The following is a 13,469-nucleotide window of genomic DNA, read 5'->3' as shown; positions in this document are numbered from 1 at the left end:
AGACTCAGGTGTCACAACTGTGTCTCATCCTCATTACAGTAAAAAATTTCACCTATCAGATTCATTATTGCTAGATAATGCGACTGAGAGCCTTTGCAGGCCCTCCAGAAAAGTAATTCAGCCAAGCAAAATTATCAGCTAATTATATTTAGAATCAAAAGCCCAACAACTATTTGCAGATAAATTGTATGAATTGAAGTGAATAGATCTGAATATTAAGATTCATAGATTTAGCAGATGATTTGTTAATTGGAATAAAAAGGTCATTTACTAGTCATTTTAACAATAGATCAATTGGAACCCTATTTATTATTTAACTGGTAGTGCATAAGAATTGAAATGATGAGTAATTGTATTATTGTCATGAGATGATAATTTTCTTCAAAGTAACAAAATATATGAGAAACTTATGAGTGGAATTTATAAATTTGTTTTAAAATACTGTGTCCTGATCATATATACATATATATGTACACAGATTTTATATATATATATATATATGTATGTATATATTCCTGATCCAAATAATACATACAATAAGGTTTCATATTTTAACAAGTTAAAAATATTACCAACAGAGATGGTAGGGATTTTTTTCCTTGATGAATTAGAAATATAACCATGAATGAGATAATTTACAAATGAAGGTCAAAATCTAAAATTTGTGAATTGATTCTTAAACCAAATAATGCTGTTCCTTTCTTACTGCACAGTATTTTAATAGCAGAGGTTTTTTGGAAATTGCATGGTGCATACTCATACAATGACTCAAAATGTAGCTTGGCCTGCAATTTTGTTTTGGGGAACAGAGTACGCTAATACAAATCCATTGTGAAAAAGCAGATAATATGTGTGCACTTTCTGAAATGATTTTGACTTCATTCTTTCGATTTTATGTAGTTCTAAGACAATGTTCATATGTATTTGCTCTTCGGTTGGCACAGCATTTTAAAACATGAATTATCTTCAGAAAAAGTGCATGTTTTCTTTTGGTTTGTAAAGATTTCAGTGGTTTAAATGCTCAAAACTTTCCTTAGTGTTCTATAATAGAGCAACAGTGTAGTTTATCACTGTGCTAACTATAGGAATTCCTATATGTACCCTATGCATATGAAAAAAAATAGACATTAGTTTGGATTCTGAAATTAATCATTGGCAACTAGAACCTATGCCTTTCCACTCCGTTATCTTATATCTTCTATCTCTGAATTCAGTATTTTTCCAGAATTCACATAAATACTTTTCATTTAAACTAATTTCAGTTAACATAATAAAATACAGAAAACATCACCCACTTAAAACAACTTAAATTTCATGTACTTTGTCACTGTAAATAAACAAGGTAAACATTGACATGACTTCAAATTATTCTTGGGTTGAAAAAAAAATCTGCAGTTCAAAATAAATTCCGCCTTTGGTCAACATTTTGGATGCAATTCAAAGTTTCTCATAAAATAAACATATTTTAAAGAGTGTTTTGAATTTCACTGCATAATTTCTAGACAACAGAAATGACAGTGGTATCTCAAAGTTTATTACATGTCAGATCAATAGCCTTTATGTGGGCCTGACACAACCATGGTGGGGTGTAGTGCCTTCCTTTACTTAACCCTTACTACTGTGACAGGAGGAAAAAGTTCCCCAAGCAGTCCATGGGGAAATTTTCTCACAAAGTGAAACTTTTCATGTTTGCTTAATAATAAAAGTGTTCTCTTCTGATAAAGGGGAAAGTGAGCTGAATTTTTCATCAAGAAAGCAAAATATTCATTAATGTAATCTTCATGAGAGGTTTTCAGCCAAAGAGAGAAAAGTTTTACATTCTGCATAATAACAAATTGTTCTGAAGAATAAGCTTAAAATGAAAATGCCCCATCACAACAGATTGTAAATTTTTTTCTGCTGCTTTTAAAAGTGTCTCGATCATTTCTATGGCTTCAGTGCTGAAGTTAAGTATTTGCTATGTTATTTAAACATTTTTGAAAAATGAACATTCTGAGGCTTTTCAGCATTATTAAGAAAAGCTGTCCATGCTTTACCATGTTGTTACATGTGTTTATCTGCTGATTATAAAATGTGTTAAACAGTATTTTAAAAACAACCAAAAAAATGCAGAGCTGCGCTTTGATTAATTCAGTGAACAAAGCATATGCTCTTGGTTCTGTTCTATGAAATTCATATATGATCAATAAAATCTTTCAAAAGAGCAACTCTGGCTTTTAGAATTGTACTGCCGACCATGTTATTTTGTCCCACTTAACTCTGGGCTCGTACTATTAGGCAAACAAAACCACTTTCTGGCTATGATGATAATTTTTTAACATTTTTATCCTCTTCCTAAATTTTCTTTAGGTTGGAAGCTGTGTATTGTGGCTGTTACCCAGTTTGTCCCAAAGATTTGGTTTATCCCGAAATATTTCCAGGTAGTTGTGTTAATGTGCTTTTGTCTTTGTTGAGATTAAATACATGATTCCTGCTAAATTAGAAAGTTTGAAAATAAACTTAGGCAGGAGCAATTGTTTATTTGGCAAGTCAACATGTTAGTGTTAAGGAAAATTTTATGTGTTTTAATACATTAGAGTAAGCTTATATTTACCATCTGTTCTTTTAAGATAACAAAAAAGCAAGTTTTCAAATAGCATTCTTCATTGTTAGCATACACATCCCATAATGATGGATTTTTATAAGCAGGTCAGTGTTGCTGCAATTGCTTACAGATTTTTTTTAATGATATACACAGAGAAAAACCAAGGACTGAAAGTCACACCAAATTATTTAAACAATTGACTAGTTAATAATATGCAACTGTTGTACAGGGTACATACGGCTATAATACTAGTTCTTTGAAAAAAAATTCTCATCACTAAATATATCACATATGCATTGTGTTACATTAGAATAATGTATTTTAATCACCCAAAGGAGATGTCTAAACAGCGCAACTACACAGTCTTATTTAGCATTAAACATCCTTGTGAGCTGAGGTAACCTTATAAAATCATGCTTAAATAATGTAAAACATGAGGCGGCACAGAGCAATATGCATTTTTAATTAGTAAAGTGACTAATATCGAGTGTGTGCTTTGAGGTTTTTGTTTCATTAAAAATGTATCTGTTTTTCCTGCAGCTGAATATCTGTATTCTACACCTGAACAGCTTTCCAAAAGGCTCCAGAATTTCTGCAGGAGACCAGATATTGTCAGAAAACATCTCTATAAGGTAGTTACTCAGAAGAGATTTACATGGTATAAATGCTATATTGAAGTACAAAGAAAAATCTTTAGGAAAAAAACATTTAATTAACATACTAATGTTTAAAGGAAACATGCTAGGGAGGGATATTAGTTGTTACACTAACAAGGATTAATTAAACTGGATGCCAGTTATATTAACCTAGGTCTTATGAAATACGTGCACTTAATGCATGGTACATGCTTTTTTAAATTTATTGTTTTCTAAGATTACTGTCCTTTACATGTAGCCCCATGAGGCTTATAAAATGAACCTGGATTAATGTTTAAAAGGAAGTAAAGGAAAGATTCTACAATTATACTAATGAGCATAAGCCTTTCTTCCCATCATAATGAAATCTTCAGCCCTCAAAAATTCAGGTGAATGATGTTAGTGAAGTTCAGTGTGCATTTCTGAACTACTTTAAAGATGACTTTCAAAAGCCAAATATGTCTCTTGTCCAGTTTAATCAAATAACGGAAAAATCTTCGGTTTGTTTAGAATTAAAACTGCCGGTTTCATCCGAATGGCAAAGGCAAAGGCAAGTAGTATAAATAGCATCATCATTCACTGCTTCATTCATTATCTTATTCCTTCATTTGAATCAAGAATTTTACATTGTTGAAATAACAGCACAAAAAAGCCCTACTAAAAGTCCAAGTAATTGAACTAGGATAAATCTGCTTTATGAGTTTCGAAGGTGGCTCTAGGCCATGAGTAATATACCTTTTTATATTCTTTGAATGTAGCATCTTCATTTTACATAAATTCAGTATAGTTTACAATCTAGCACTTTTATAATCCAGCATATTTTAATTTTCCCATGTTAATGTATAACCTTCTACATGAAATACAGCTCTCTGCCTTTTTTCTTTTCTTTCCCTTTTCAAGTCCTAAAATACATGTTTACGTAGTGATACATCAAAACATGACTTTGTTTCTGCAGGAAACAGTTAAACTTCAAGAAAAAGGGAGAGAACCAAAAATGCAATTTAACACCCAATTTCAAGCTCATTATCTTTCATTGTCTATTAACTTGGCAATGGTTCAGAAGGTAGCTCATAATAGTTTAAAATGCTGACTGAACAGTTCCAGGCTTCAGTATTACTCCTTGAGTCAATACCACTGTATTGTGTACATGGGAAGCGTCACAGAGAAACTGTCCTCCAAGACTGACCTTCAGATTTCCTAATCTTAAAAGTTCAGTAGCAGTGTTGATTGTATAAAATATTAAATTGCCCCCCACGTGATAATCTGTCAAAATATGCAGATTATGAAAATTGAGGAAATAGAATATTAGTACAAGTGGATCCATTTACTAAGCTACTTTCCATAATTTCATAGTCACATTATTGTCTTTTCCCATTCAGGTGGATTTTTGGTGAAATGTATTTGCAGCTCTTAATGTTAATTTAGGTTAGGCCTTACTACCCCTGGTATTCTGCATCTGCAAATTTTTAACCATTTCAAAAGTTACTGCAACAAGTTGTCTCCAGTAAGAAAAGAAAGCAGATCTCTAGTTGAAATATTTAATGGAGCTACTGCCATAACATAGTTATAATTATCTATTTTACAAACAATTCCTGGAAAAATCCTGAAAGAATGTCAGCTTAGCGGTATGCTGTTAATATACCAAATTGTTCCTTGTACATCTTAAAAGACACCCTCTGTCTTAAATGTTATTTCATTGAACCATTGCATGTTAATATTTATAAATATTTTTATTTGTGTATCACAACAGGTTCCATCTCAAAGTTATATAAATCAATAATCCATGTAGAAGCATTTATAAAAGTTTACATGTATAATTCATTTTAAGTATTTTCTATCATTGAGCTTTTTCTTATAAACTGTAATATGCTTTCACATACATCCTAATTTGCACATCTCAGTGATATTACAATTAAAAATTAAACTCAAAAATTAATAAATTTCCAAAAATTGGAAGTAATGAAAATATATATGACTCAAATTATTAGGAAAACCTGACAGAGTATAAGGCATTGAGTTACAGTTGTAGGCAGGACCACAGATTTAGTTTGTTGTAATAGGTTTTATAGTCAAAACAAATAAAGAATGCCTTCTAAACCTTTATAATTGAAATATAATAAGTGGTGATAATTTTTCACCTTATATTTTAAAAACAAACATTTCCAGGTAAATTTTGTTTTCAGTGAATACCAGAGAATTAGTTCCTCCAAGGCAGCTTTTTTTAATCTACTTTTCTCATGCAATGGAAGAGAATCTTTCATATTTACTGTGAAGAGAATGTTGGGGTTTATTTTTAGACTTATTCTATTGGACAGTACTGGTTTGCTTTTATAAAACATATGCTTCTAAGATCTACAAGGATAGAATGTCACTGAATTCCTTAATTTGTTCCTTTTACATTTTTACACCTTACTCTTTTTTTGTTAGAAGTTTACATTTTAAGATCATTTCAATTTCTTATCATATAGAGTTCACTTTAGGATAGAATTTTTCATATGGATTCACACTTAGAAATTTAATGACTAGAATAAGGCTACTAACACTTGGCTTACTTCTCACATGAGACATTATACTTTCAATATGAGTGAGAGTTTGGGGGCTATAACTTGAAGCAGGATTTGAAACAGCATGTTAGGAACTGAAAAGCAGAAAACAGAATTTACTTTTTCTCTTAAAGTGGCTTCTGCTGCAGCACACCGTGTCTGTGGCTTCTCACCTGAAACGGTTTCAGGTCTGAAAGGTTTATGTTCCCCACATGCATGAACATACACGCTCCCTCTTTGTCTCTTTCATACATTTTTCGTAGCATCTTCAGGGAAATCCACTGCATGCAAAAATTAAATGTGTGTTAGTAATTTTAAAAATAGAAGATGATTTTGTTAATTTTTTTTAAAATCTAAAATGACTTCTTTAAGAGTTCACAGCCACAGTTGAGTAATTGGCTGTGATTTCTTGCGCTGTCAGGACACATCTTCTTGTAAGTAAGCAGATGGCTTGACCACATAGTTGGGACACAGAAAAAAAATCTGTGTGACTGCATCCACAACAGTGAGCTCTTTGGTGGCTCCTGAAGAATACAGGTTTCTAGAAGTAATCATAAAATAATCAGCCAAGTATTGACATCCTACACCAGCAATAATTTTCCCTTTCCAACTCAAGCAAATCTAGTTCATGAAATGAAAATTTTGATCTCACTTTTACTGTGTGAATTTACTTACCAAAAGTTTCCAACAACTATTTGATATTAGTACTCCATGCTTTTAGAGGGCCTTGCTTCATGACATTTGAAAATCCTTTCAGAAAAAAAAATGTATGGGTAGTCCCTTGTTAATAGTGTTGAAAACAGGACAAGAATACAAACGGAGCAGTTGTATAAGGTTGACACTTCCTGGACTAACAGAAAAGATCCTTCCCATCCTTTTTCTCATTTACTTTCATTTACACATGGAGCCACAGTCTATGTGAAAGACGAGATGGTATTGGTATTCTTTCTCTTAGCTTTCAATGTGACTTAGAGTTTCTTAAGGTTTTTTCAGATGATAGCTGCTGACTCTTATTTTGTACTTTGCAAATTCCTCAACATTCAAGACACTTCATAACCTGCTGTTATTTGGAGGAGAAAAGAATTTTTAGATTTCTGTCTAAAACTAATTCCAAACAATGATTAAGCTTACAATTCCAACTCAATGCCCAGAAAAGCCATTTGTGGTTGTTTTAATTATGTTAGACTATATCTGCTGGAACCACAGCCAACCCACTTGAAGTTTCCTTCAAGAGTCTGGTCAAATTATAGCCCCCTTTTAAATTCAGCTTATACTCTCCTTAGATGCGAAGAAGGTGTTGCTCATTGGTGTTAACTCCCCTCCCAAGTCCTTACTTTTTCCTTAAAATTGAAAACTTAAATCTTTGTAACCATTTAAAGAAGTCTAACATCTCTCAACTGCACCAGTACAGTTACAATCAGATTCTCAATGTTAATCAATGTCTCTCTCTCTCTGTTTCCACTCTTCCCTCTCTTCTGCTTCTCCTTTCTCCCTTCCTTCCTCACTTCCTCCCATAATTTGGTTTGGTTTTCCCTTGATTTGTCTAAATAAAATAAAAGCAAAAATTCCCTTAGCACAATAGATATGCTTTGGCTGATTAAGATCTGTTGGAGGATTTGGCTTCTCATCTTTCTCAGCTACTCATTTGCAGCCTGGCTGTAGGTGATTTTCTTAGGCTCTCTGTGATTCATCCTTAAACCTGGAAGAATTTTTTTCTTTAATCTTCATAGCATTTCCATCCTGAGGTCCTGCTATAATGTAATAATGAATATGAACCCATTTGTAAACACGAAGTGCTTTATGAATTCCACATAGTAGTAATGGCATTTATCTTGTGTCTTCCCCACTTAATAGTAAAATTCACATTAGCAAAACATGTATGAAGAGTGTTGCATATCTTGTGTTTATAAAAGTTAAAAGTTGGATGATAAAATTCTAATAGCTGTCATCCGTAACATAAACCAGGAAGTCTGTGTGGGGCAGAATGTACCCATTTGCAAAAAAAAAAGAGAACAAACCAGTAGCTTTCTCCCATGGTTAGAAATAGTGACACTTTAAACCAATCAGAAACTGGGATTTGCCGAAGTGCTGAAACTCGAGAACCATTTACTTGGTGGCTTTTTGTAATATAATTGACGCAAGTGATGCAGATTTGCAATATGAATTTTCAACATTCTTTGGTCTTTCAGTGCTTAATGTTTCTTTCTCATCTCTCCCTCCCTCTTGTTTCAGGGTGAAATGGCTCCATTTTCCTGGGCAGCCCTGCATGGTAAATTCAGGTCTCTGCTTACAACAGAACCTAGGGAAGATTTGTGACAGATGGGGCTAAGTCACAAACTTGCAGCCTAAGGCAGAATCTGAAGAACTTTCCAGAGTGTGCCCATATTTACCTGATCAGAGAGAAAAGAAAATCTGCAGAGGAAGCTGAGCCTGGCTGCTTGTCATAGCTGACACGGAGCCATCTGCCACAAACCTGTGGCAGCTTCAGATCTCCAATCCCTGCCACCACCCCAACCCAAATTAAATACAGATTCCTAGAGACGCTATGATGGTTACACATGTCCTCGGCATCACATGTAGGAGACTGTTCAAAAAAAAATATGTGGCCTGTTGTATAACCGCACTCATGTATCCCATATGTGGTGCCACATTGAATTTCCGGTTGAATCCGTTTTTATCCTTTGTACTGGATGACATGGTGCCTGAATTCTTTCTTTTCGCCGACACGATGGCAGCCAAACTGCAGCTTCAAACACTCGCACTTGGCTGGGTTTCTACCTAGGTTGCCAGGTTATCATCGGAGCCCTCTTGTGTCCTCAGAGGGCCACGGGGCCTGGAAGGAGGATCAGAATGCTGCTGGACTAATTGGGCAGCCATCTCGGAATGGTCTGTGGGCAAAGGGCTGCTTTAGCACTTTTCTTTAAGCAAATTAATGACTCTCCGGCACAGGGGTTTTTAAGCGAAGGTATTAATAAGGGGTCTGGCAGGTATTCCCATGATTCACAGAGTTACATTTGCATTTAATTAATCTCAAAGAAAGTTGCAAGATAAACAGCTGTAATTCGGACAAACATGGCAAATACAGTAAGAGGGGCCATCCCGCCCATAAAATGAACACTGAGGTAATTGTTTTAATTTTTTTTTGAGGCATTAAAAGTAGAGAATTCAAAATACTTCTCACAAAACTAGTAATTTTGATTTAAAAAAAATTCTCAAAAGTGTTTGCATCCAGCTTGAAATATGATCTTTTCCAGATAAATCACTTAAATTCCAATAGTCAAGCTGCTGTTTTTGTTGATGTAAAGATGTTTTGAATGGGTAGATGGCAAAATAAATTTTTAATAAACTGTCCACTGCAGTGTTTAATTAGCATATTCAGTTAGGTAGAAGTGTGTACATCTATCTGTATGTTTCTCACTGAGGGTTTTCCTTGTGTCAGAGACAACGAATACAATTGTTTCCTTTCCGGATGAACAAGGATCTGTTTTGCAAATGTTTGTAAGATATTATGACATTTCCAAGATTTTCTTTGCATTCTGGAAAGCAGGAGGTAAACATTTGTAGTCATTAAGGTAAAGTCTGTTGATAAACTGTCTTCTGTTTACTGACAGGTAAATTGTAACTTTCTTAGCTTTTGAAATGAATAACTCTATACACTGCAGAGTGAGGAGCAGTGGGGAGAGGTGGCTAGCCAGGGGCCAAGCCTGGCTCTCTGGCTTCTACAAGGATTGAGTGATCTAGCAGACATCCCCACGTTGAGTGAACAATGTCTCAGATATCCAGTAGGGCCCATTTCACAGGTAGCAAAATCAAAAGCAGGAACAAGGTCAAGGTTAGGGAGCCATGCACAGCCCTAGGGATAGGGGCAGTCTTGCAGATCACAGGAGGCAGTTCAGAGTCCATGAGGCCTGGGACTCTGAAGATAGAAAGTGTAAGAAGTGGAAACAACAAGCTCTACCTTGGAACAGAAACTCCTCTCCCCAGCCAGTATGAGATCCGTCACATATGATGGGCCACCACAGCACTGGCTTCAGCTCAAGCCTCTGAACAAACTTCTCCCTCACCCATAGAACAAAGGGCTCGGGAACGCTATGGAAGCGCCTGCCAGTCATCTGAAGCCTGAGGAACTTGGAATCTAGCAGGGGTGCTCCTTTGAAAGCAAAACCAAAGATATGACTGTAAACAAGAAGTTCTCAGGCACTTCTTCTGGGCCGGGGTTACACTTCATACCCTCTGCTGAGGTGGGTCAGACTAGTCAATTTGCTTCAGTCACCGAGGTGCGATGTCACGGACAATGTCTTCACAAGATAATATTACAATCTGACAGCAGAGATTCCTTACCAAGGTTTCCTGTACTGAAAACAGTGGGCTCACGTTTTATAGTGCATAGCATCTTTTTTTTTTTTTTGGACAGGCAGAGTTAGACAGTGAGAGACAGAGAGAAATGTCTTCCTTCCATTGGTTCACCCCCCAAATGGCCACTACTGCTGGCGCTTTGCGGATCCCAAGCCAGGAGCCAGGTGCTTCCTCCTGGTATCCCATGCGGGTGCAGGGCCCAAGGATTTGGGCCATCCTCCACTGCCTTCCCGAGCCACAGCAGAGAGCTGGACTGGAAGAGGAGCAACCAGGACAGAATCCGGCGCCCTGACCGGGACTAGAACCCGGGTGCCAGTGCCGCAGGTGGAGGATTAGCCTAGTGAGCCGCGGCGCCCGCCAATAGTGCATAGCATCCTACATGCACAACAACTATCCGTGTAGTCTTCCTTGCTAATTCATGGAGAAAATACATGAGATACTTTTCAGACCGTAAATCTAAACATTTAAATGTTTTCCTGATTTGGGAAAAATGTGATACTGAAAGTTATCCATGTATGGGTGTTTTGTTTTTTTGTTTTGTTTTGTTTTTTAAGATTTATCTATTTGAAAGTCAGAATCACAGGAATAAAGAGGAAGAGACAGAGATAGAGAGAGAGAGACCTTCCAGCTGCTGTTCGCTCCCCAAATGGCCACAACAGCCAATGCTGAGGCAGGTCGAAGTCAGGAGCTTTATCCTAGTCTCCCACATGGGTACAGGGGCCCAAGCACTAGGACTATCCTCCACAGCTTTCCCAGGAACATTAGCAGGGATCTGGCTGGGAAGTGGAGCAGCTGGGACCTGAACCAGCACCTATATGGGATGCTGGTCTTCCTGGCAGCAGCTTCACCCACTACACCATAAAGCTGGCCCCATATGGGTGTTTTTCTATGCCCAAATCCAGTTTTTTGTCTTTAACTATGGCCAGCATTCCTTCCAATATTAAAAAAAAGTTATGATTTTTGAAAATGATGCTGTCATATTTGGTATCAGTGCATAAATGCAATAAAAAATTGTAAAAGTATAAAAGATGTAGCTGGGACACGCATTTAGTCTTGTGATTGAGTTGCCCATGAAGATGCCCGTGTTCCATATAGAAGTACATAGGGTTGATTCCCAGCTTCAGCTCCTAAGTCCAGATTCCTACTAAAGCAAATCCTGGAAGACAGTGGTGATGGCTCAAGTAATTGCTCCCTGCCATCCACATGGCAAACCAAGATTAAGTTCCCTGTTCCTGGTTTTAGCCTAACCGGTCATTGGCATAGAAGCCGTTTGGGGAATAAACCAGCAGATGGGAGCTGCCTTTCTATCTGTCTGTCTCTCTTTCTCTGTTTCTGTTTCTGTCTCCCCTCCCCCATCTCTGCCTTTCTACCTCTGAAATTAAAAAAAAAAATTATTTTAAACGTGTCTGTGTTGGAGCTGGCATTGTGGTGTAGCAGGCTGGGTTAATGGCCCCAGCATCCCATATGGACACTGGTTCTATTCTCAGCTGTTCCACTTCTAATCCATACTCATGCTAATGCACCTGGGAGGGCAACAGAGGATGACCCGAGTAACTGGGCCCCTGCACTCACATGGGGACCCTGGTGAAGCTCCTAGCTTCATCCTGACCTGGCCTCGGCCTTTGCAGCCATTTGGGGAGTGAACCAGAAAATGGAGGATCTCTCTCTCTCTCTCTCTCTCTCTCTCTCTCTCTCTGGCTCTCGTTCTCTCTTTGTAACTCTGCCTTTCAAGACAATAAATAATACCTTTTTAAAAAGATGTATGTCTGTGTGTTTACATATATGCGTGCACTTCTCAACACCCATGACATGGTGAAGTGAGTAGAGTGTCATTAAGCTAATTAATATTTGCTGTCATCACCAGATAATTGGGAATACAAATTGAGGGAAACTCAACTTATTAATTACTGTTTTCCTTAGTTTCATTCTGGGGAATCAACTCCAGAAATCAAACATTGCTGTTTATTGTTCTAAGTATGTTTGTTAAAATTGTTCATCTTTCCTCTTTTAACTCTCTCTTATATTCATTTTATTCTTTTCAAATAAATTATGAAGCCAATTGAATTTTAAATACCTCTAAAGTTCTGCCCACAATCAAGGTCTTGATACAGTGTCTAGGATAAGCGCTCTGAACTTCACTAATCCGTGTTTCTGGCTAGGTGTTTCCATAGTAAGTGCCGTGTGCTGATCAGGAATAGGTCAAAAGATGTCAAGCTGCTCCTGGTTTAACAGGCATCCTTCCAATGCAGTTAGAGTTACATGGACTTCTCTTCTCAATTCTTTAGTCATGACACGTAAGATGGCAGCAGAATCCGCAGCTTAGTGGAAACCCTTATCCATGGAGGGCTGCACAGATTCATTTCAACACCTTGAAATGCATCTGGAACCAAAGATTTCATTTTATGTTGAAGGTGTTAATTATATTTGATATTTTTAAAAGTAAAATCTGTTTTTGAGAAAGCATCTGCTACCCAGAAGCATTATGAGCCACAAAAGAAATTTCATGTAAGGCTCAAGATACTTTCTGTGGGTGATAGAATCAGTTTTCAAATGAAGTCCATGCTGTCTTTTAATGCTGACTTGTTCTGATTCTTACTTTTCTATTGACTATTGGCAAGTATCGCCCTAACCGCCTTTCTGTTTCAGTGGAAAATTGGGAGTATTTAATATCAGATCTTATATTTAGCAATGAAAAGAGTACATTATAAATCACCAGCTTAGACATGTTTCATTTTGTAATTTGCATGGGAGGGGTGCCACTTGGCCCAGCAGTTAAGCTTTGGTTAAGATGCCTACATCCCATATTGCAGTGTCTGGGTTCAAGTCCTACCTCAGCTCCTGACTCCAGCTTCCTACTAATTCACACCCTGGTAAACAGTGATGGCTCAAGTAATTTGGTTCCTGCCACGCAGGTGAGAGACCTGGATTGAGTGTCCAGATCCTGGCTTTGGCCTCAGCCCAGCCCAGCTGTAGTGAGCAGTTGAGGGATGAATCAGCAGATGGGACTGCTCGTTCTCACGCTCGCTCGCTCTCTCTCTCTCTCTCCCTACCTCTGAAACAATTCTTTTCTATTTTTTAGTCATAAAAAATGTAATTGAATTGTAGGACAACTAATGCTTCTGTAATATACCCTCCCTTCAAAGCAATGCATTAAAATTTAACAGAAACATTTAAAACATGCAAGCAATTTTCAGTACTGCTCAAAAGTGGGTGCATGTGTAAGTGAAGTGTGACAAAAATCACAGGAATAAACATCAAATTTACAGTAACAGGTCCAAGGGGTGACGGTGGAAAGAATGGGAAGAGGCACTTTCGCCGTGCAATTAAACTGGACTATGATACATAAAGGCA

The 13,469-nt window shown here is 36.9% G+C and overlaps 1 protein-coding gene across 5 annotated transcripts in view; it reads left to right on the top strand.

Moving 5' to 3' along the window:
• Positions 1-11,877, top strand: part of GTDC1 (glycosyltransferase like domain containing 1) — a 435,900-nt gene extending 424,023 nt beyond the window's left edge. For all 5 annotated transcript variants that reach the window (XM_062186286.1, XM_062186312.1, XM_062186277.1 and 2 more), the window contains 3 exons: positions 2,350-2,420; positions 3,125-3,216; positions 7,995-11,877. In XM_062186286.1, coding sequence (XP_062042270.1) covers positions 2,350-2,420; positions 3,125-3,216; positions 7,995-8,078 — 247 coding nt within the window. In that variant the 3' untranslated portion in view covers positions 8,079-11,877. The remainder of the gene's footprint in view (positions 1-2,349; positions 2,421-3,124; positions 3,217-7,994) is intronic.
• The last annotated feature ends 1,592 nt before the right edge of the window (positions 11,878-13,469 follow it).

Source organism: Lepus europaeus, chromosome 1 (assembly GCF_033115175.1).
Source record: "Lepus europaeus isolate LE1 chromosome 1, mLepTim1.pri, whole genome shotgun sequence".
NCBI classification, from domain to species: Eukaryota; Metazoa; Chordata; class Mammalia; order Lagomorpha; family Leporidae; genus Lepus; species Lepus europaeus.
The sequence above is the reverse complement of the archived record's forward strand: the minus strand, read 5'-3'. Positions and strand labels throughout refer to the sequence as shown.